Source organism: Falco naumanni, chromosome 2, assembly GCF_017639655.2.
Source record: "Falco naumanni isolate bFalNau1 chromosome 2, bFalNau1.pat, whole genome shotgun sequence".
Classification (NCBI taxonomy): Eukaryota; Metazoa; Chordata; class Aves; order Falconiformes; family Falconidae; genus Falco; species Falco naumanni.
This window is the reverse complement of record NC_054055.1, coordinates 64,241,544-64,266,109: the sequence shown is the minus strand read 5'-3', so window position 1 is coordinate 64,266,109 and position 24,566 is coordinate 64,241,544. Positions and strand designations below refer to the sequence as shown.

Here is a 24,566-nt window from a genome sequence, read left to right as displayed (position 1 = left end):
TAAAAGGTGAAGTTGAAAATGAAAGTAAAAAAGTGGATGTGTCCTTTTGACTATCTTTCAGTCAAGTATCATTCTTTTTGTCCTGTATGGTTGATATGAAAATGTTTTGGAAGAATTTTGCTTTCAGGGCTGGAGCAAAAGACAGAGTCCAATTTGTTAGCTTGGGATGGGCTTAACAATACTGTAGTCCTTTAGATTGCAAATATATACAATTTTTAAAGGTTACCTATGGAATAAAAAAGTGTTTCATATGTGGCTGAAGCAGAAATGCTCTGCAAAATAATGAAGCGATAAAAAGGAGGCGGAAAATATTTTTTGGTCAATGTGCATATTTTGTTTGAAAGAAAGACTCGATTTGAGTTTAGTTTAACTTTTAAACATTCTTTACAATATTCTGAATAATTACACATGAAAACATGATTTTGGCATGAAAATTTAATTGCATTCCTGCATGTATTGAAGCAAAACACCCTGCTTTTTCTTATACATTTTGCATTTTTTATTTGAAACAGATTCTTAGGAAAACCTTTCACTGACTCTTCCCAAATCTCAGATTCTGTGTAGAATGCATATATGGAAAGAAGATTCACTGCTTCTTGGTCATGGGAAAGTTATCTAACCTCCATCCACCAGTTCAAAAAGATCTCTGATGTTGATTAAACATGTATAAACAGAAGTAAAAAAAGGAAACTTGCATATTTCACTCAAAAAAATGTCAGGACAAATGTGCTTAAGAACATCAATTAGCAACCAACATGAGTATCCCGCTACATAGTTGATTGACAGTCAGTGTAGCCCAGGTTAAGTAATTTTCACTAAATAAAACACTAGGTCATAAACTAGGCATTAAGTTTCAGACTGACTCAAGTCCAAGTTCTATCAAGCAAACCTGTACCCCACCTGCCTTCGGTAGTTAACCCTAAAGATTATGGGCCTATTTACTGCTACCAGTTCATGCAATTAAGCCTTAAGCCCAAGATATAGAGCTATGGAACAATATAAAGACTTTAGGGGTTTATGTATGCAGTGTTTTGTACAGCAGTGTTTTGAAAGTATAAACATAAACAACAGCATGCATTTGAAACTGTACCCTCAAATACGTGTGTAAAAGCAAACTGTACTCTTGTATCTGAAAGCAGAATTTAGCTTCATGCTATTAAACACTTCTTTATGGTAAAACTCTTCCTGTCTTTTGCCGTCACCAGTAAGCTGCTCCCCACTATTACCTTGGCTAGAGAAAAAAAGAAAATTAAATCTCAATGTACCATACCAGACTTGATTACAATATTGAAATAATGGAAGAGTGCCTTTTCCTGTCCATGCATAATGCTTATTAGTACTATAGGTATTTTGCTTTTAAATCTGCCACCATTACAAATACCTCCCCTCTGAGGGCAGCTCCTCTTCCTGGAAGTTTCCAGAAATTTAACCTTGGCCTAGGAAGCAATGTGAAATTTTGAAGCGTCTTTTTTTGGTACTTCATAGCTATTCCAGGGCAGAACTGACAATATTTCAGAAGATACATGATCAAGCTCCCCAAAAGTAGAGAGAAAATAGGACATTTTTCAAACCATTTCTGTCTTGGGAAGGTAAGAACAAAAAGAGAAGGACAAGGAAGGGCAGGCCACCACAAGGCATGTAAGCTTTGTAAATTTTTGCATTGCGTGAACAGTGGGGTTTCCCCTGGTAGTGGGTTTATGTTTGGGTGTTTGCTGAATGGCTTCCTGGGGATGTCTGATGGGTGTGTGAACTAGCAAGGTGGTTCCTTGACCCTTAAAATGGAGGAGCTTGCACAACAGAGGAGCTTGCATCAGCCTGTACACAGAGGTCAGCTTGCCTTCACCTTTCACCTCATGACTTCTAGATACATTTCAGTGAGGAGAGATCTTCCTTGCTGCTACCTAGCTTAACGTGGGTAGAGCAGGGAAAGGGAAAAGTAATCCCCCTCACCTCTCAAAAGAGAAGTTATACTAACACAAACTTTCAAGAGCTAACAAATTGTAAGCTCAGGATGCAGCAGAATCTAAGCAACAGAGCAGAGACCACTCAGTTTGTTGCAAAGAGAGAGTACAAGGTATGTTATTGCTGATCCAAGAGGCAGGTTTTGTATGTGCAGCCCCTGATCCTAGCTGAAGTCCCGGATTTGTTGTCTAGAGGCAAGAGTGTCTGAGCTGGAGAGAAACAGGTCTGCAGGCAAGGCCTGCCAGGGTGGGTGTAGTGGAGCAGTCCCATCTCTGCTGTGGCTGCCCTCATATGGCCACCATCAAAAAAACCTCCTGATGTTGATTAAGCTAGTATTTAGAGGATGTCAGTCTGAGGGAAGGTGGATAATCAGCTTGGAATAAGGGATCAAATCTCTGACAAACTCTAGCCTCCAATGTCTGCTTGGTGTGAGGATGCTCCTGGAGCAGAGTGAATCTTCCAGGAGAGGAACCAGGTGATGGCAGTGGGAGGTTTGAGTACTTGACACAGATAGCTGGATTTGAGACAGCTGAGAGGACTGAAAGGCCCACCGAGTACAAAGGTAGCAGAGCCCATGAGATGTCTGGATAGGTATTTAGACTGGTAGAAGGCAGGAACCAGTGGTCACAATCCATGTTATACCACTAATGAGGGAGAGTAGGGATGTCCTACGGTATTAACTCAAGGCTTCTGTGTGGGAGACTAGAAGTCCTTGCAAACTTTTTGCAACAAGAGAAACCTGCCCAGGAGGAATGGGCTGGACTTCAGTCAAAAGGCTGTTATTACTGAAAATTAAAAAGTTCACAGAGAAATAGTTAAACTAGAAACAGGGGCAAGACTGACAACCATGGTGGAGCACCTGGTTCAGACTGAATGAATTTGTGAGGGACACATGGCTAATAATGTTCAATACATCCCTGAAAAGGCAAGGGAGGAAACAAATGGCATAAATGCAATAAATAGTGAAGGTAAATTTACAGTGCCACTTGTCTGGAACTTGCAACAGAGAATGGGCAAGATTTGTAAGTGCGTCTACACCAATTCTAGAGATCGAAAGAAAAGGATTACAGAATTATACTACTTGGCAACAAATGACAACTCTAATATAACAGGCATCTCCTGCTGGTGAAAGGAAGATAATCAGCAGCATACAGAGGTGCTAGGCTGTCTACTTTACAGGAGTGACAGAGAATGAGATACAGCCGGGGCAGTGGCACAGCATGTGAAGGCTAAAACAAAGTGTAACAGGAAAAAATACTGAGGGTAGAGGGCAGCATTAGGGAGTCCTTGTGGGTGAAAATAACAGAAAGGTAGGACTTGATTTGTATTTAGGACTCCCCTGTTAAAGACACTGATCATGAAATAGTGAAAAATTAGAGCAGCTGCAAAACTAGGTCATGTAGCAATTTTGGTGATTTCCAACTACCAATGTACTGTCAGGCACATCATTTCATCCAGATGAGATAAGGAGATAAAATTTTTGGACACAACTGACTGCTTCTTAGCACAGTGAGCCCTGGGACCCATAAGAAAGGATGCTGCTCTGGATTAAGTCTCGAGTACTGCACGGGACCTGCTTCAAGAGGCACTAGTGGGAGAACCACTCTGTAAGAGCTTCACAGTGCAACTGAACTTAATGCTGTAGTGGGATGGAGTAAGCCAAACAAATACGTCACACAGATACCCAATTTCAAGATGGGGTGATACACAAAAATAGCAGAAGCCTAAAAAAAAACAGTCACGAAGGCAAGAAGCCTAATGCAACCTAGAGGCTTTTAAAAAACACTGTATTAAAAGTCCTGGTAAACTGCATCACGTATCAAAAAGAAAGTAAAACAGTTCAATAAAAATTCTGCATAGCTCATAAAAAAAGCAAGGAGGCTATTGTAGGGAAAAAGGTTAGCCTTTAAAAAATTGCTGAAATGAACAGGAAAGCCCTATAAAAAACAGATCAAGAATAAATGGCAACTAGGATGACTCAAAAAGAATGCCAATATTTTGCAGAAGATCATCAAGCCAACAGTAAAAAATATTTTTTTAAAAAAGCAAGAAGCCATCAAGGGAAATAGCAGTACCATATGATGCCAAAGGCTTATAAGGGGCACTGGGGGATGGTAAGGCCATAGCAGAGAAACTTAGTGCATAGGTCTTTACTGCTGAAGGTGTTTGAGAAGGTCCCAAATCCAAGTTATTCTTTGATCCAGATTATGCTCAGGTAAATATATAAGAAGTAGTAGATAAAACAGGTAAAGCAGGCATTATTAAGTGAACAGGAATGGGTGACATTGACCTGTGACTTCTGAAGGAACTCAAGTGTGAAACCGCAGAGCTGCTGGCCAAGGTGTGCAGCCCGTCATTACAAAGTGCCACTGCACCACCGTACTGGTGCCAACCAGGCTCCCATGTGGAAAAGAGGCTCCAGAGGAGACCCTGTGAACTGCGGGCCAGTTTATCTGACTTTCCTGCTTGGTCAGGCAGTAGTCTAAAGAATAAAATAACTGTGCACAACGACAAGCATGGTAAAGCAGGCCCTAGTGAACGCAATATATTTGGATTTTCAAAATGTTTTTTACTTAAAACAGGTCAGACGGTGATCTTACATCATTTGAGTAGTGAACTCCTTGATGTCACTGGAGGTTGTGAAGACACACAATTACAGCAGCTTCAAAAAAGGATTAGACAAATTCAGGGAGAAACCCAGATACTGAAGGAACACATATATAGGGTGAGCTTGGGTACAAGGGAAATGGACTGCAGAAAGTTGTCAAACCTCTGTGCTCCCCATAAATAGCATCTCCTACTGCCACTGTTGGGGACAGAGTAGTGGGCTAGATGAATTAATGAAAAATTAGTATTCTCTAATTTGAGAAGATGATTCTTATGTTCTTATTTTGCAAAACCAGAGTAAAATATCAGATTTCATCAGATATTTATTTAATGTTGTAAGAACATGCAGGGGCATGACGAAGAAGACTAACGTTCGTTTGAAATTAAATCTGCTGAGGGATGTCACTGACAACAAGAAAGGCTTCTTCAAGGTACATCAGTAGGAAAAGGATGACTAGGTAAAATGTGGGCCCACTGCTGAATGAGGTAGGTGTCCTAGGGATGAAGGATACAGAGAAGATGGAGTTACTGAATGCCTTCTTTGCTTCAGTCTTTACTGGTAAGGCCAGCCCTCAGGAATCCCAGACCTAGCTAGAGGCAAGAGAGAAAGTCTAGAGAAAGAAAGGATCCTCCCTTGGTCAAGGAGGATGGGGTTAGAGATCATTTAGGCAAACCTGACACCCACAAATCCATAGGCCCCAATGGGATGCACACTGAGTGCTCAGGGAGCTGACATGTTATTATTAGCCACTCTCCATCATCTTTGAAAGGTTATGGAGGACAGGAGAGGTGCCTGAGATCTGGAGGATCTTGAAGACTGTGACTCCAGTCTTCAAGAAGGGCAAGGAGGACCCAGGAAACTACAGGCTGGTCAGCCTCACCTCCATCTCTGGAAAGGTGATGGAACAGCTCATCCTGGATGACATCTCTAAGCCTGTGGAGGAAAAGGTTATCAGGAGTAGTCAACATAGATTCACCAAGAGGAAATCATGCCTGACCAACCTGATAGCCTTCTACGATGGAAGACTGGCTGGGTAGATGAGGGGAGAGCAGTGGATATTGTCTACCTTGACTTCAGCAAGAATTTTGACACTGTCTCCCATGACACCCTCATAGGTAAGCTCAGGAAGTGTGGGTTAGATGGGTGAAGAGGATTGAGAACTGGCTGAATGGCAGAGCTTAGGGGGTTGTGATCAATGTCACAGAGTCCAGTTGGAGGCCTGTAGCTAGGGGTGTTCCCCAGGAGTCAGCACTGGGTCCAGCCCTGTTGAACTTATTTATCAGTGACCTGGATGAAGGGTGAGAGTGTGCCCTTGGCAAGTTTGCTGACGATACAAAACTGCGAGGAGGGGGTGATGCACCAGCAGGCTGTGCTGCCATTCTGCAAGACCTGGACTGCCTGGAGAGGTGGGAGGACAGGAACCTGATGAGGTTCAACAAAGGTGAGTGTAGGGTCCTGCACCTGGAGAGGAACAACCCCATGCACCAGCACAGGCTAGCAGTTGACCTGCTGGAAGGCAGCTCTGCGAAGAAGGACCTGGGAGTTCTGGTGGGCAGCAAGTTGCTTATGAGCCAGCAGTGCCCTGGTGGCCAAGAAGGCCAAGGGGATCCTGGGGTGCATTAGGAGAAGAATGGCCAGAAGGTTGAGGGAGGCGATCCTCCCCCTCTATTCTTCCCTGGTGAGGCCACATCTGGAGCGCTGTGTCCAGTTCTGGGCTCCCCAGCTCAAGAGAGACAGGGAACTGCTGGAGAGGGTCCAGCACAGGGCTACAGAGGTGATAAGGGAACTAGAACATCTCCCTTATGAGGAAAGGCTGAGAGAGCTGGGCATGTTTAGCCTGGAGAAGAGAAGAACGAGAGGGGATCTTATCAATGCATACAAGTATCTTAAAAGCACGTGTCAAGAGGATAGAGCCAGGCTTTTTTCAGTAGTTCCCAGAGACAGGACAAGGGGCAGTGGGCACAAACTGCAACACAATAAGTTTCATCTGAATATGAGAAAGACCTTCTTTACCTTGAGGGTGATGGAGCCCTGGAACAAGCTGCCCAGACGGGCTGTGCAGCCTCCTTCTCTGGAGATATTAAAAACCTGCCTGGATGCAACTCTGTGCAGCCTACTCTAGGAGAACCTGCTTTAGCAGGGGCTCGGACGAGATGATCTCCAGAGGTCCCTTCCAACCCCAACCATTCTGTGTTTTTATGATGTATCAACTTACACTAACAAAGAGCTACAAAGAAAGTACTGCCATTACACCAGCTTAGAAGCCAGTTAATTGTGATCTTCAAGAATTGCACTAGTAGCTGATAAAATGATTTTACTGGATTTAAACATTTCCCTAAGATATAAGAATGGAATTGACCTTAGAATATTTAAGTGTTGTATTTAGTTGCGTTTTTTTTAATTACAAAGAAAACATCTTCTAGATCTAGCCCATGTATTAAGATATAAGCTTCTATGGAAAATGCTTGTAAGTAAAGATCAGACACTGTATTTCACAATTGTACAGCACCCAAAAGCAGATGGAGGCGATTATTTAGTGAACTGGTAATAGCTTACCCTTGGTGATTGCATTATGAAAAGCAATATAACAGATAGCTGTAAAAATGTTATAGTGAACCCTCATGTCAGTCTTGGTTAAAAAGGAATGTTTAGGCATTCCCAAAAAGTGGCCTTTATGGGGGGACATGAAGTTGTCTTTTCATTTCAGTTTCCATTATTCCAGCCCCTTGCAAAAACAATAGCTAAATGGCTCGAGCACTGTTAGATGCTTGACTCAGACAGAAAGTACAAAGTGAGATTTCAGTAGAGTGCATTTTCTCACTCTATAAAAAGACCAAAAAGATTTCTGTTCACTTCCACCTTCTACAAAGCCTTCTAGGTTGATTATGAACTTCAATAGGTCAAACACTTGGCCATTGTACTGAAAGGAGATATTGTTTCCTATATAAATGCATGAACGTTTAACAAATTTTAAAGGTGCATATATTGTACTTTGCACAATATATGGTTTGCAAAGAACTCTCAGTCTCAAGATTTTAGGAGTTGCAGTAAAAGAACTAGAGGAAAAAGAGAGAAACCAAAGGTTTTCATTTGGATTTTTCCTTTAGTCCAGGGTTTCCATTTCACTCAAAATTTCAATACTTTATCAGTGCCTCCTTTCCCTCTTATCCAGGTAGCTGGGTACTCTTCACAGTATTTTCTCTACATGCAGCTTAGGGAGAGGATAAGTCTGCCGTCTAAGGAGAACAACTTAGGAGAAGTTGTCTTAGAGGAAAATGATAGATCAGTCTATCTCATCTTAAGGACAACAAGAGTCTGCTGTCTTTCCTCTCTCTTTTCACCCTCCACTGAGGCTTATACTGTGGTTTCTTTTCATGTGGATTTGGACACTCCTGCAGGAGCTTCGATGCTTGCTAGAAGTTGGTTGAGCTTTTTGCCAGCTGTGAGAAGGGGAGATGAGTCTCCAGGCTTGGTTCCTGGAGCCACAGTTCCACTACCTTGCAAGGTACGGTTAGATCAGGGGTTCTCAAACTAGAGGGCTGGATACGCCCCCCCCCAGGGTCCTCAATCCAGCCCCCAGTATTTACAGACACCCCCCCGCCTGCCCCCCTGCCAGGGGTTGGGGGGGGAACCAAGCAGCCGCAGATGACTGCCTGCCGCTGCATCCGCGCGCTGGCCCCCTGGTTGAAAAGTTTGAGGACCCCTGAGTTAGACTGGATATTTGTGTCCAGCTGTTCTGGTTTCAGCTGGGATAGGGTTAATTTTCGTCTTAGAGGCTGGTGCAGTGCTGCTTTGGGATTTGGTGTAAGAACAATGTTGACAGGACACTGATGTTTGTAGTTGCTGGTGGGTAGTGTTTGTACTAAGTCAAGTACTTTTCCATTCCTCAGGCCCTGCTAGCGAGAGGGCTGGAGGGGCACAGGACATTGGGAGGGGACACAGCCAGGGCAGCTGACCAGAGCTAGCCAAAGGGATACTCCATACCATATGGCGTCATGCTGAGTATACAACCTGGGGAAGAAGAAGGAAGGTGGGGACATTCAGCGTTATGGCGTTTGTCTTCCCAAGTAACTGTTACATGTGACAGAGCCCGGCTTTCCTGGGGATGGCTGAACAGCTGCCTGCCAGTGGGAAGTGGTGAATGAATTCCTTGTTTTGCTTTGCTCGTGTGCGCAGCTTTTGCTTTACCTAAAAAATTGTTCTTATCTCAACCCTTGAGTTTTGCATTCCTTTCTGATTCTTCCCTCCATCCCTCTGGGCGCTGGGGGATTGAGCAAGCAGCTGTGTGGTGCTTGGTTGCCAGCCGAGGTTAAACCACAACAGTCCAGCTAACAGTGAATACACACCTAGGTTAAAGTAAAATAACTAGGCTGCAGTGAAAAAGAATAAATACTAGAGTGTCATTAGACACTAGAAAAAACTCAGCTTATGGAAGAAGTTCCCTCTACTCTTTCTCCTCCAAAGGTGTGAACTCAAACGCAAGACATGAGGTGGGAACTTTAGGGGCATCATGTACGGTCCAAGAAAAACGTTCCTTTACAGAAACTTCTCCAAGCCACAGCTAGGCATTTGCTGTGAATTGCAAACATGGCTATCAGCAATGTCCTATGATTCCCCAAACATTTCAATTCAACCTGTTTTCCTCCTGGGAATGAGGCAGAAAGTGCCTTTTGCAGGTGTTGCCACAGCTCCAGGAGCAGCTCTGATGACAGGCAGGAGGCTGCAGGTTAGCCACTACCTTTGCTTTGCTGCAGCAGCTCCCTCACCACTACAGCACGCAGATGAAGCTTCTGCTGTTTCAATTTTCCTGCACCCACTGGATTTTGCTGAGTTCTGTCTGAGCCCAAGGAAAGTTGCAGGGCCAAGCCCAGCTGAAAAAGAGTGGAGGAAAAACTAAAACCACATACCTCTTCCCAGTAGGCCTGCTAGGCACATGCAGTAATTTCTGCTAGGTGGCCTTTTGAACCTAGAAACTGCCCTTAACAAAACACAATTCAACTTTCCTGTGCCTTCTTCGTGCCTAACCTTACCAGTCCTGAACCAAAAGCAGTGTATATAGAAGCACAGGGCTTCCAGCTGTCCTGTACCTGGAGACCTGGCACAAATCACCAAAGCCTGGCTGAGTCCCCACACATCGAGCCAGCACCTCTCTGCCTCTAGGACAGAGCCCCCAGAAGATATCAGTGGATGTATTTGTAAAAAAACCCCACATGTACTTAAAAACAAAACCCACTGGATTAAGACAAAAAATAAAGAGAAGCATCTTTATTTAAACGCTGTACCTTAAGACTGTAAGTGAAGCAATGACAGAAAAGGAGGAGAAACACATATAAATAAAAAGTAAGCATTTCCTCAGACCTTCCCTACTTTCATAGTTTGCAATTGTATTTACTACTCCTATGACTTCATTCAACAGCTTCTGATATTCATTCAGTAGCAGCAAACCAAAGCAAGTGGTTTTGCTTGCCTGGTTTGGAGAGACCTGTCATGAACAGAAGGTGAATTTCCAGAGGATGGTGGGGCTAGCAGCTGGCTGCAGACCCTCGCCATGCTGCCCCCACCAGAGTTCCAGATGCCCTCCAAGTGACAGCTCTGTTGCACTCGAGATGGAGAGTCATTGCAGAAGCTGGCTCTGACAGACTGCTTCAGGCACTCTTACAAGTGCAAACACGCAATATGTCTATTGTGCATGTAATGAGTCACCTCGAACAGAAAATGTGTGTCGTGCCAGATTATACAGAGGTTTTGTGAAAATAAATATTCCCATTGAGGATTAGCATGAGACCAGAAGCTATGCCAAATTTGACTAGTCTCTAAATGCCTATCTTGTTCCTTAAACCAGATGTTTAACAGAGATTGTGACAACTGAAGAGACCAACAGACACAAACTAGATGCAGTGTGTGCTGACTCCGAATAAGATGTATCATTTCAGAGAGTTAACGTACAGTTTTTGAAGTGTTATATATGTTTAATATATATTACATTGAACATATATATAATATGTTTAAATCACTTTCCCCAATACTTCTTCACATCGTGCACAATTAGCCACAAGTAGCAAAATATAATTTATGTTTTGTAACATCCTCCTTTTCTCTTTTTTAGTGTCTATTTAAAGGGAGGCTAGTGTGATTAGTTACTGGGGTTGCTTACTTCCCTGAGATAAACGAAAGAGTCAGAGTGGCAAGCAAGTGCATAAAATCTGCCCTTGTCTCCTAATCCTACATACTAAGCAACTCACAGGGAATTTCTCATCAGTGGCACCTAACTGGCTCTCTACTCTGGTAATGTAACATTTTCATCTTTTCTAACCTACGCAGTTACTTTTGTTTAGCTACCTCTTCTGTTTTGCAGCCTTGGCATCTTGAAGTTAAAAGTTATTAATTTAGTAAGGAACATGAAAAATATTTCAGTCACAAAACCTGGTAGTTTTGCAACAGATATTTTCATGAACTCTAGTGAACAAGTACCTCCATGGTTCATTTTTACAACCAAAAGAAATGACACTGAGAAAAGAAACAGTAATGTCATACTGGAAGCCATTTCATAGAGCATCAGGTTTTGAGTTTGCCCTTGGAGGGAAGTGGCAGGAGGCAGTCACCAAACTTCATGTGCTGGATAATGAGGGTACGGCAGTAACAGCTGGAGGGAGCTCCACCCGAAGCTGTGTCCTAGGGGAGGGCTTGTTCCTCCTCAGCTTCATCAGTTTGCCACTAGGTTATTGTAATGGACAGCAGACTGCGAGCAGATAACGGTCAGGGGATGGGAGTACAACCATTATGGTTCTCATAGCATGGTAACTCCAGGATCATCTGACTTCCATGGAGACGTTGGGACTTCTGCTGTAAACAAGAGTGTTCCTCGCCTCCCACCTACACTGTGGTTTTCCTACCACCTTTTCCTCCACTCAGACATGGAGTCAAGCTTGAGGAATGCAATGGGAATGGGAACTGATGGCCTGCCACATGGAAGGAAGGCAGAGAACGAAAAAATCTTACAAGGTTTCTGGCAGCAGAACAAGCATATGACCTGCCACCACATCTCTTCCCTGACCCACTCTTAGAGATGGGTGGATGAAAAAAGCTGAGTCATTGCCTCAGCTGCAGAAGACCAAGCTGTACAGAAGGAGCCTGCCAGCCAGGGCTCCAAGTCATATAGGATAGGAATTGCCCTACTTCTCTCAGCATTTTGGCAGCAGGTGGCTAATTCCCTCCACCCTATCTCCCCTCCTCTGCCCTCTGTCCTCACTATTCCCCAAAACAAAGAACAGACTACCAGCAACACCCTAACGTTGGAAGTCCTAAGCAGCTCCCAGCAAGGATTTCAGGTTTTGCAGGCCTGGTTCCCTTTTGCTTTAATAGAAATCACATGTATGGGGTATATTTTCATCAGATACCATTTCATTAGAAAGACTTCAAGAACATTACTGAGTGATTTTGTCCATATTCGTTTAGCACTGTTACACAATCCAATAACATTCTAGCACGTAGCATCCCTAAAATTCTGATCCAATCAGCTCATCCTGGATGTCAGGTCCCTTGGTCCTAAATTTAGAGAGAAGAACCTGCTATATTTCATAACCAAGTATTTCTTCAAATCTACAAGGTCTTGAGAAAGCAAAATGAAATGAGAATAACTTTTTCCTGAAAAAGATTAATTGTTTGCATACTCTTAGCAATTTGATGCAAGTCCATCTATAGCAAAGGGTATTGAACTAGTACCATCAAGAACATTTTACAGGAAAAAAATGTTACTTACACGGCTTCCTTTTTCAGGGAAACACTGACATCCTCCACTGCAGTCTCTGCCTCCACATGGTCCTGTGTAAGTCTTTCCACCCTGCAAACCAGAACACACATAAAACAAAAGTTAAAACGAAACAGCTACAATACCCGGCACAGCACCATAAGCTTTGATTAGCAGACTCACTGGGAACTTGCCCAAGCAAAGACCAGGATCAGATCTATGACTTCCAGTTAAAACCTCTTTAATCAGTGCTTAGAAGCAACCATGAGTGGCTTTCCAGTTCTTCAAGATCAGCATCAAGAAATATAATGTTACTCTATTAATTTCCCTCCACATTTTCAAAACATTGCAGCTCCACGCTGAGCAGTATCTCACGCATCTTTTTGACACATGCAACAGATATCGTATCACAGAGGCACAGCTGCCTGGATTCTTCAGGGACATGGACTAAGTCCTAGGTCACAATGTACCACATCCTTCTCTGCGTGCTCTAAATCGTTGCTATATTTTAAAATATTTATGAGCGGACACAAAGGAAGACATAGGTATCATGTTCAAAATTATAAGCCAATCTCCTGCCCTCTCCTCTTCAATGGCTGCCTGTTCTGGAGGCAACTAAAACTTGCTAGCGACCAACCGCTGTGACCTAGAAGGCAGACCTAAAGTAGATGGCTGCAGTTACATCTCTCCTGCCTGTCCAGAACCACCTTGGCCTGGGCCACAAACATATGGATCGCAAAATATGCACCACTCCATGCAAATCCATCCTTGGACAGACTTCAACAGGCAGGCCAGCTCAGATTACAGCCAGGATACACCGCCTGCACGAAATGCAGCAGCCACAGTCACTCTTGTTCAGAAACCTGAACAGCAGAGATGTTGTGCATGCAGTGGTATGACTTATAACTGTAACTTAATAATTAGGAATACTGTGAAGACCGGCCTGTGGCCCACCTAAACCCAGAATTTTGAACCCTTGAAAGTGCCCCACCAGCCTAGTAAGTAATCTGGGAAAGGACAAAGGGACCTCTCGCCGCTATTTCTGCCTCTGGTTTGCCCCACAGAGACTATTTAATAGAGCCAGAAGAAAAAGAGAGGACTGAAGTCTAGTGGCTACAGGAAGGACATCTTGGACCCACAGCCACTCCATTCAGGGCGGCTGCTAATTTTCACATGAACCACTCCTCAGATAAATCCTCAAGGAACCCCAGGTATAGTGTACAGAGTCAGGCTCCATGTCACTTGCTCCCCTCCTGGCTGGAAGAACCCTGCTGCAGCAGGCACAAATGGTCCCTTCACCCTTCCTGCCTCCCTGACAGCTTGAGCACATCATCTCTTGGAAGAGAGGCAAACAGGGGTATAAACAAGCACCCAGAAACAAGATGGGTGCTCTGAACTGCTATGCTGTTGCTTAAATAGACGGTGATGCTGCTAGCCTTGACTCAAGGAGCTAAAAGACCAAAAGGGACCACCACTGCCATGCTTAGCATTTTTCATGTAACTACAAGCAATCCCCTACTCAGCCCCTGGGGTTGTTGGGTCACATTCTTCTGCTGTTACTCTACTGAGAACCTGAAAACACAGTTCTCGGCTTTGGATTCCTCCCCGGGAGCCAGATGAATAAAGTTATGGAGCAGGTACCAGGCATTGCCTAACCCTTCCGTTGGCCGTATTTGTACATGAGGCTCTCAATCTTATGACAAGCAGTAATAACAAGTTCCCAAAATAAGTTTGTATGGTTGTCATGAGCGGGTTTGTGCCTGTATCTTAACTATTTTTATATATTAAATACTTTTGATTCACTTTTATATTTAATTCTTACATTTAATGAAATAAGTAGGATTTTCATACTGATAGAAGTCCACAGAACTGAAACCATGCCCCAAGCTGTTTAAAGGTTAGGTGCTTGGTTCAAGAAATTATCTTGAAGCATTCTACTTCATGTTATGAACTTTACTTTATGTTTAGGCTATTGTTTAGAGGAAATAATAAGCCAAGACAGTTTTATAAACTCCAGCAGCTTGCTCAGGCTGGTCTATTTTTTGGTTTAATATTTGGATGGCTACAAATTCACTATCTCCATGGGGTTTTTTTCTTATTAACCTATTTGCAGACAGAATGTGCATCTCTTTCTCAGTATCCTTCATCCTTCATTTCACAGCACTTCCCCCTCAACTCCCTTTCAGAAATTAGGAGACAGTTCTATTTGTTTCTATGGACACCATGCAGATGTACAACCTGTGCGAACATACTCCTCTGCAGGATGCAGTTCTTCATTAAGGAGCAGTGTGCCAAGTAGTGCTGCCATTAATAAGAATCAGTTCTTAACTTTTATTAGAGAGTTGTTTTGGTTGGAGCTGTAAATAACAGTATATCCCAACCTAACAGTAACAGACTGACCGATACAGTAATTTTATCATGTGAGTTTTCAATTATGCCTACTGAGAAAACAACAAGGAGAACAGTAAGTTTCTTTCTTTCTTAATTAGCAGAGTGACTAAATTTGGTAAACTGTTGCTAAGGAGAAAACAAAGTATGAATCAGACCTATGGCAAGATATTTGTGCACTTGTACAAAAAAAAAAAAAAAAAAAAGGAGGCTGCTAATGCTTATTTCAACTGGAAGAAGTTCAAGGTCTATTGTTTGTGTACTATCCACCATCCAAAATTTTAATTTGCATGCTAAACAATACCAGCAGCTAATGTGGGGACACAATTGTTTTCTTCCACAATTTTAGGAAGCTTTTTTTTAAGTTTTCTCATTTTATGTCCTTTTATGCACATAGATTCTTCAGATAATGAAGAGAAAAATCTGGAAGATTCTCCAAAGGTAGGAAACATAATGGGAAAACATTGGAGACCAGCATTAATATATGTCTCCTGTATTATACTTGGGCTCGCCTTACTGCCTAACTTCCAGTTCTTCACTTTTTGACTGCTAGTGGAATGACTCTGGGAGCTTTTAGTCACATGTAGCATTTTCTACTTTATTATCTATGAGTGTTTATAATTTCTTGAAGGCAGATCATTGCACTGTCATTTAATCCGACATTAATGGGAAATTACAGTATAAAACATTATGGTTTAAAAGTTTGTTAATATTAAAAAATAAGTTTGTCAAGAATCTTTGTAAAACTTTGTCAAAAGCATTTATACACATGGACATACAATTGAGATGAAGGGAAATCAAATGGACCTGTATCAGTCAATAATTAGAATGCAAAAAGCCCAGTTCAAAATTTAGTGATGGACAATGTAGTTTTAAAGTACGACCACTATTTATGACCTGAGGAAAACAGGTTTCTGGGAACATAATACCAATGGTGACAACCCAATGTAGTTGTTTTGATCTGAGACAGATATCTGGACTACCTTTTTTGGTCAGTGGGGAGAACAGTCAGTCCTAGGATACAATTTACCCCATCCTGAGACTGGCATCTAAACTGGCTGACTGCATCGCTCCCAGAAAGCACCTGCTGCTTTCTCTTACCCATAAAGGTGGGTGGAGGTGACTAGCTTACAAGCAGACATTGGCCTCCCTGTAGGAGCCCAACGACAGGGAGATGAATCTCCTGATTTGCTCAACATGTAGTTAAATGGAGAAAAGTGCATTTGCAGCAGAATGGTATTCTAGGATTTGTACTACCAAGCTGGAGGACTGGCAATAGCCCCCAATTCTGAAGTTGTCTGCTGAGAAAACCTTCAATTTCAGCTCTTGCTCATGTTTTGGATGATTCCAAATTCCACTAATCTCTAAACAGTCCAGAGTCCAGGCAGAGTCTAGATGGGGTTTATATAATCTTTCTGCAATATAGGCACAATATTTAGCTGCTGTTGTAGACCCTCCAGAGAATCTCATCAGATCTATATCAGACATCTGAGCTAAATCTGATCCTAGAAGGGTGAGGGGATTAGAAAGGTAGCCTAGGGTAACTGGTTGAGATGTGTCAACAGCACAGATGTCCAGCTTCAGGTCCTATGCTAAGTGTCCAAATCTCATCCTCAAAGCTAGCTATGGACTCTGATGGGAACACTGACTGTGACAGAAACTATTTAAGAGCAGACATATGGTGCAAACACAAAACAGGTTATACCACTGCACTGGTATGCAAGCTCTCAGTGCATAAGGTGAGGTATTGCTTAATTAGTATTCACTTGGGTAGTCAAGACTAAAGTACAATAATTCTCTCCCAAAATACCTAATATAAATGAAATGTAACCAGAGGGTCAGAAGGCAGTTTTTGGAGGCAAGGCTGTCTCATTTAGTCAGCTGTAATGGTAATAGCATATTGAGCCAAAATTGCCTAGGTAATAGTGTCAGAAACACTAACTTTTGATCATAAAAAAATTGGGACTGATGAGGAAAAAGTAACTAGGAGTAGGTTGTTTACTTGGGAGGAGTATAAGCAGAGAAAAGGAGGTGCAAGGGCAGTAAAAGGGTGGAAAAGAAAAAAGGAAAAAAAAGAGGGCATCCAATTAGATGAACAACAAAGATGGTGAGGATATGCTAAGAGCAAGAGCAGAAACACCTGCAAGGCAGTGGTGATGCTGACCCATGGGCACAAGCCCACTGGGACCCCCCCTGAGAAAGCCCACAGGTTTCTCTACCAGGCATGTCCCTGGAAAGACTTGCTGAAGGAACGTGGAGTAAGAAGGGATAAACTTGTAAGGAAGGTATTCTCCTGAATACCAATCACAGGAACAAAGGCAATAGAATTGCAACTCATAGCCCTTTTGTGCAATTTATAAGATTTCTTTATAGTAATTTTGTATGAATACTACTACTAACAATAAGCAATAGAATTGTTGCAGTGATGTAGTTGTGAATTAATACTACTAAAACCACTGGTGTGCTACTTTGGCAATTAAAGTATTATTGGGTTCTTAGAGGTGTGTTCTTTAACCAGCAAACATCGTATGTCTGAAATCTCCAGTCTAGAGGGGGATTTGTGGAGTAAGACCCCTGTACAACGCTTCCGCTACATCCTGGAGGCACCACAACATCCTGTCCATCTCCTCCTCCTGTGGGCAGGAGGGCAGTTTTGCTTCTGGTCACACATACAAGTATGTGCCATCCCAGCCATGTGGGTTCCAGCCGACTTGCTCTGGGATCTGAAAACCAGGCAGAAACTACCACACATGAAGGGCTGGAGACAGACCCCCAGCTCTGTGGAAAAGTGGCACAGATCCCCTTAGGTCTGCAGTTTTCAAAGCTAGGCATCTCTAGAGCAGATTTTTTGCAGAGACCAGGACAGAGCAGTCCAGAGCAGATTAACATCTGCACTTTACGCCCTGCCCTCTTTTATTTACCAGCTTAGATATCTCCACAGGGGCCCATATGGGTATGTCTAGTTCATGGAGCCTGACCTACTGGAAAATGTGGTTACAGCTCCTTTATTTTTAAAATAGTGCTGGAGAAGATGGGGTAGAGGAAGACTGGGCAGAACAGCTCTACACTGCCCCATTCATCACACACAATAGCACAGCAGTCAACACAGTCTCTTAGGAAATAGGAGACCTAATTGCACTTCTCTGACAGAGAAAATTTAACATGCATCTGCCCCTGGGAAAGCTTTAACCAGCAGGCTGTGAACGAGGCTGGAATGGATGGAGAAAAAGAATGAGGAAAGCAACAGAAAGGGAGCAAAGGAACTTTTCTTGAATCTCCTTTTAATATTGTTGGGTCACTGTGCTGGAAGGAATATAATAAGATTGATGGTTCAAGGAACATGAACACATGAAAGAGAAAACTTAACTAAGTGTCATCTATGTTTGTAAAGGTTATACATTTGCGTAGTGTAAATACCTTCTCATTTTCATGTATGTGAAATAGCAAGCATAAAATGCGGGTGTCCCAACACAAAATCTTTTTTTGCCCTCTCGCTTCTCATAATTTTTTTCATCCCCAAACAGTATTACTTCTGTACTTACACATCTTCAGCCAACAAAAGACAACTTAAATCCAGTTTCCTTCAGCCAAACACTCAAGAAACCCAGAAACATATATGCAATTGTCTTTAAACTTTTCCACACATTAATGATTTATTTATTACTGATCTTGGCCACGTCTGTGTAATCGTTATCTCTGTGTGCCCATTCAAGTACCTTCACTTCAAGGGTTGGTATGCTGACAAAGAACAAAGGCAACCAGAGGACAGACCTCAAAGTACAGTTCTATGAGTGCAGAAAGACCAGGAAATATAAGCCATTTCCTTACATACAGCTCAAAAAAAATTACGGAAATTATAATGAAAATATTGCAGCCTGGAATCAAAAGACTCTGCACACCGACATCTTCTTTGATAGTTTTATAGGTTGCAGTTGTGCATTAACTTCTGTCCTGGCAAACACCATTCTTTTCTCTCCATCAATTGCAGCAGCTCCTCCAAGACAGTTAAGTTTCACCAAGAGGGGTTTTAGAAGGTTTGGGAGCTTGCTGAAAAGCTGAACTATGACTAGGGGTGCTGACATACCGCATGCCTCTGCAGTGTGGCAAAGAGCAGCACATTCTGATGCTTTGTGTGAGACTTCAGCCTCGAAGTCCCAAGGGGATTCCTGGCATGCCTGCAAGGCACCACACTGTGCCACTGTGTCAATGAGAACAGCAATGCTTGCAGCAATCAATTATGAATTACCAATTGGTGCAGAGTTTCACGTGCCACCTCCCTCTTAGGATGGAGTGCACAGAGAAAACTGGGAGGCAGGTTGCTAAGCAAGCAAGCAGCTTGCTTTGGTTCTGAGTCTTGACGGGCTCGGGAACGTCAACAGAAGAGGAATATCCAAAAGCAGCACTGCTCCCAGGGACTGGGATGCCTGTGCTCAATGTTTAGGGTGAGGGAAGAAAGGGCAAGAGAATACAAAGGCTCTGATGCTGAGAAGACCCCAACAGATGGAAACTTGTCTTCTCAAGTGTGTCTCGGCAAGTATGTTGAAGCCGGCAATGGGAAACATGAATTCTGTACCTCTCAGAAGTGAAGCTACAGAAGACTTTCTTCTTATGGGCTGGCTTCTGACTTTTGATATATGAACTTTCTGGCATGTGGCCTTGATTTGAAAGGCTGCATAGTTTCATTTCAAAGTGAAACTTCACAGCTCCACATGTTCATTTTATTTGGGGTACTATTTACCATCACCTCTTCAAGTTAAAAATTACTATTGTTGCAGTCTTGAGACACTACCTTCTAACAACTGCAGAAGCAGGCATGATAACAGTATGAACCTACCCGTCACATTTCCATAAAAGCATTTCTAATTTTGTGGCTTTTGTCCAAACACATCTTTGCCCAGCAAACCAGATGGAATCCAGAAGGAGCTGCTGTGATATAGTAGGCATTAAAAAAAAGGTGTTTAAGAGGCTCAGTCAGAGAGTAAATCTTAAAAGCTGCCTAAATATACAGTACAGATATTTAAATAACTACCCGGGATCTTGCCCATTTGCCCAATATCAAGTTGCTTGTAAACAGTACATTTCTGAGCAAGCAACGTATGCCGTGGCATAGTTTTCTGTCACGAAGTCAGTGAATGGGGGTCTCATATTTTGCTGCATTTTATCTCTTTTCCCCTCACAGAGATGTTTATGTGTTATCCTAAGACAGGGACTAGAATATAAGATGGGAAAATTGAGTTAGAACATTTTAAAATGTCCAACAACAAAAAAAAAAAGTCACCACTATAGACAAATTTATCACTCCTGCTTATTTTTGAAGAATCTTTAATGCCATGGGAAAGGGAATCCTAAAAAGCAAACTTTTGTGAATGAAGCATGAATGTGCTCCAACTCTCAGGAGCTAATGAAGGAGGGTTAAGATGCAGAGGGCTTTTCCTAGAACAAAACCGCATCCAGAAGAGGAAGAACAATGTCCTCTGGCACTTCTCTATTTGAGACAGGTGATTTAGTTGCTTAAATGAATGACAATTTTTGTCTTAATCATCAACTAAGGCTTGAACATGCACTAGGAAGACAGAGGTAAGCTCTTTGAAGAGTGTGCAGCCATTGTTGAAAATACCTCTTACATCTTACAAAAGGGCAAATGTTACGTGGTCATCAACTGACACCTATGGCCCATAGCGACTACAGAAGGACAATCGAAGTGTTGCTCATGAGCACTCCATTTTCAGTTTTCCCACCTCAAGAATCGGGTTTGCTTTCAGAAAGAAACCCCACAGATACGAGTCTAGTAAGAATTTGAAGCTGGAAATGTATTAATAGAATTAAACAAAAATACATACATTAATCAATACTATTAGTTACGGCAAGCCCATTGGTTTCCCTGATTATAATGAGTACTCAGACACTTTGTGACTATGTAGATGCCTGAATTTAGGTGAATTCATATCAACTGACTCTTTGTTCAAATGGGAAATTTTAGCTAAATCTGAGAGAAAGGTAGAAGTAGCTGAAGGAAAATCTGGATTGTGAAGTTAAAATTTGTTTTGGTATCTTGTTAAACTTGACTATCTTTGTAAATGCATGTTTTTAGAGACACACAATATTTTAATCTATTATCTTTTCTTATAAGATAGCAGACTGTCATCTAGCATCCAACATGGCATCTCTCATCCAAAATGACGGTGGTCTTCCCTAGAAATTAAGCATATCTCCACAGAAACTACTTAGATGGTTTTAAAAATTAGTAGAAGTCAGAAGTGTTTTCTATCTATCAGTGACGAAGAAAGCACTCTGACTTGGCAAAGCAGACTTAATCACTTGTTAGGGAGTCTGTGATGACAATCTCCACTGAAAGGCACAGTTTGTTTCTCTTTTAATTTTTATTCTATTATTTTATGCAAACCACTGTGTATTTTGTATTTGATCTGTACAAACGTAAAGGCTTATGCAAGGCATAAGTTAGTGGACAGTGTTATCACCTCATAGGTGCAGTTACACTGCACAGTGGATCAAAAATATTTTCCACAAAGGAATGAGGGTAAAGACACTGTCGGCCCTTAAGCTGAATGTGGCTTTTGTCCTATATCTTATATTACTGGAATAAAATCCTCCTTTCCATCCCTAAGAACAGAAAGGCATTTGTTCACATACTAGTAGTATAATAATGAAACACAGCATCCACTCATTAAAGTAGCAATTTCTATATTTAACTACTTTTAGTTTCCGAAGTCTAGTCATTTTCAGTTCTGGAAAGACATCCAAATAATGATATCATTTGCTTCAAACAATAGAAAGTCTGGATACTATTCTATATATGGAGATTCTTTTAGTCTATTTATAAACCACGCCAGTTATTTGACCTGTCTAGTTTACTCACCTACGTAAATTGGCAGACTCAGGAAACCGACTTAAGAACATATTATTCTTAGTGACTGGTAAACCTTAGAAGTTGCTAAATTATATGTCAGATATGGATCCAGTATTTCTGAAAACTCATCTGCACCTATTACACTAAGAAGCAACCAACTTGCCAATGCAGGGCAGATTTTTGCTTTTGAACCGGCAGCATTAGCTCTGCTTGCGGGGAAGGGATTGACAGAAAGCAGCCGTACAGCTGTTTGCATGGCTGCATCACCTATATTTCTTCAGTGCAGTGCAATGCTACCAGGGTTTCCCGAAATGTAAGCATAACCACTGAGATTTTATTCCAGTTTCATGTTTTCTATAATTACTTAAAAATGCTTGATTGTCTATGAACTGCATTTATAAATTGGATTAGTTTTCCTCTAAGGAACAGCTATTTACAGCCATAACCCGCTGACCTGGTTCTTACAAATTCAGAGATCCTGGGAGGGTGTTTTTTTTATCCTTGGGAGGGGTGAGGTTGGTGACAGTTTTTAATGGCCATTTTTAACCCTTTTGTGCCTGAAGAATCAAATACAGCAGAGAAAGAAAGAGAGCTGAGTTTCAGTTCTCCCTGCAGAAATATTTACTGAATTCCAATTATAAAAATATACCAAGAACTAGAAGTATGGAGCTATCACTGAGAGCATGATTTGAAAGGAATGGATTTGCACAGGTTTACCAGTGATGGCACAGATTGACTGACACTACTTTTATCAAACATGCTGATGGGTAAGTCTAGTCCACTATAATGCTCACAGCCGTGGCTCAGTTTTCAGAGTTAGCAGTTAGACAAATGACTGTAGTGAAAATATTAAATGTGGAAATTTGCTATGCAATTTTTCAGAAGTGTTTCTTGGGACTGGACTGGTATTTCCTTAAAAGTAAGAAGAATGGATAAGAGATTTGCAAACTGGAAAAGAACTGCATTTGATGATGGAAGTGTTTACTGCTAACTGCTTGGTCAGATGCAACACCCACCATTTCCTTTCTATTTTCAGTCAAGAAAAATCCCATGAGAACTAGCTTTCTTACTGACCCATTTCACTTTTCACTTTGGATTTCAAAACTTAACCTTCTCCCTCAGCCGCCTTCTCTCTGCTCTGAGTTGATCAGTGTTGCCACTGGTAAAAGCCTTGGGTAAAGCAGACTGTATAAGGGGTATATCAGATAAAGAAGGAATATTAGAGGATGTGATATATCAAGACCTGCAAAAGCTCCCTTTCTTTTTCATTTATTTTGCAAATAAGTTGTCCCAATGTACATAAGAAGCACCTGAAAAATTCAAACAGGAGAAACATTATAATTCCTGCTCTTAAAACTTATGTGATATATTTCAATTCCCACTTCTACCAAAAAGCTGGTTTAGTTACTTGCCCTCTTGGGAGACAAAATCTCTAGCTCAATGTAATGCCTGTTTTGTGTATTTGTATTTGTAGATGTCAAAATCTGAAACCTGGAATGGCCAAATTAAGTTCTCCTGGATACTAAAAAATAAATGACAGCCAGGTTTTTCTTTGGATATTTTTTCATCCTTCATACCTGCTTCTACATAAATTTCATGGGAGGGGTGGGAAGGTTTTTTGGTGGGGTAGGTTCAATTTCCTTCAAAATATCCCACTGACTATACAAGAATATTACCACAGCCACACCATGAAATGCTGCTCAGGAGAAGATAATGTAGAGTTTACTTTTACCCAGAATAAGAAAAACGGCTTATCTTTCCCACATGTACCACTGACTTGTGACTTACAACCTGCTTCGGTTCAGTTCAACAGCTGGGCTGATTTCTGCAATGTTGCAGAACTGAGTTAAATACACTTTCCCAGAGTCGCACGATGAGTGACTGGTTCAGCTTGGTCTAGGACCCAAGACCTTTCTGCCTTCCAGTCCATTTCCCTAACCGACAGACAAACACTGTCTGCATTGCTGCAATAAGTCTTGTGGCTCAGTCTCTACACCAAAAATGCTCTTATCACAGTACAAACAACTAACATACTGACATTATAAACAACCAAATATCAAGCTTCTTTAAACTGACTTAAGTGATGTCAGTTGGCTCTCTTTCACATCCTTTTTCATTATATGTTTGTCTTTTTGCAAACAGAACTACAAAAATGTGGAAATGTTCATGCCCTGGCAGTAAGAAGTATAAAATTCATAAGAATAAAGTAAGGAATATACCTATAGTTCACTGTATCAGAAATTAGATGGGCTTGAGTCTTAGAAGAGGTAGAACAGACCCCACAGTGCTCATCAAGCTCAAAGGTCTTAGCAACTGGTAACTGATGCTTTATTCAGAACATGTTTCCTGTATAAGCTGTGCACCCCACCTAACTCAGGAAGGATGACTCTGAATTAGGAATGTAGCAGAGGCAACCAGCAGACTGGATGTATCTGTTCAGTTTTGCCATAAACACCTTTCTATAAAACTCTGCACAGGTGATGTCAACTCAAAATGTTGATTTTGAGACAGAATGCCCAAAGCCCAAGAATGGATCTTAGAAACAATTTGTCAGCAATGGTGTGGAAATAACCTGGGACTGCAATGTTCATGTGAACAGGTCACAATATTGCTCAGAAAAAAAAATAAAATCCAAGCTCTATCTCCTTGCTTGCCTCCCTGAAACTTCACAGATTATATCACATACCTGTGCTTGGAACAGAACTTCAGATTGGAGACCAGTAAGGAGACTGTCAATGTCTTGGACAGGTACCACCTTATTACGGCAGTGGACAGGCCTCCCTAAGCTCCAAAACATAAAACCTCAGTGGCTTTTACCTGATGTAAGATGCAAGCCTGGTAGAAGAAAACAGCCCTCCACATATAGACTGAGGAATCAGTACCCTAGAGAATCTTTATGTAAGTAAGGTATGGCTCAACCACTGTCAAGACTGTTCTTCAGGGGCCCTTTGGTTTCCAGCACAAAGCCACAGCTTCATTTTTAGGCATCAGAA

The 24,566-nt window shown here is 41.9% G+C and overlaps 1 protein-coding gene across 2 annotated transcripts in view; it reads right to left on the bottom strand.

Moving 5' to 3' along the window:
* The window catches only part of COL4A2 (collagen type IV alpha 2 chain), a 147,925-nt gene that overhangs the window by 94,208 nt on the left and 29,151 nt on the right, over positions 1-24,566 (bottom strand). For both annotated transcript variants that reach the window (XM_040584519.1, XM_040584520.1), the window contains exon 4: positions 12,330-12,410. In XM_040584519.1, coding sequence (XP_040440453.1) covers positions 12,330-12,410 — 81 coding nt within the window. The remainder of the gene's footprint in view (positions 1-12,329; positions 12,411-24,566) is intronic.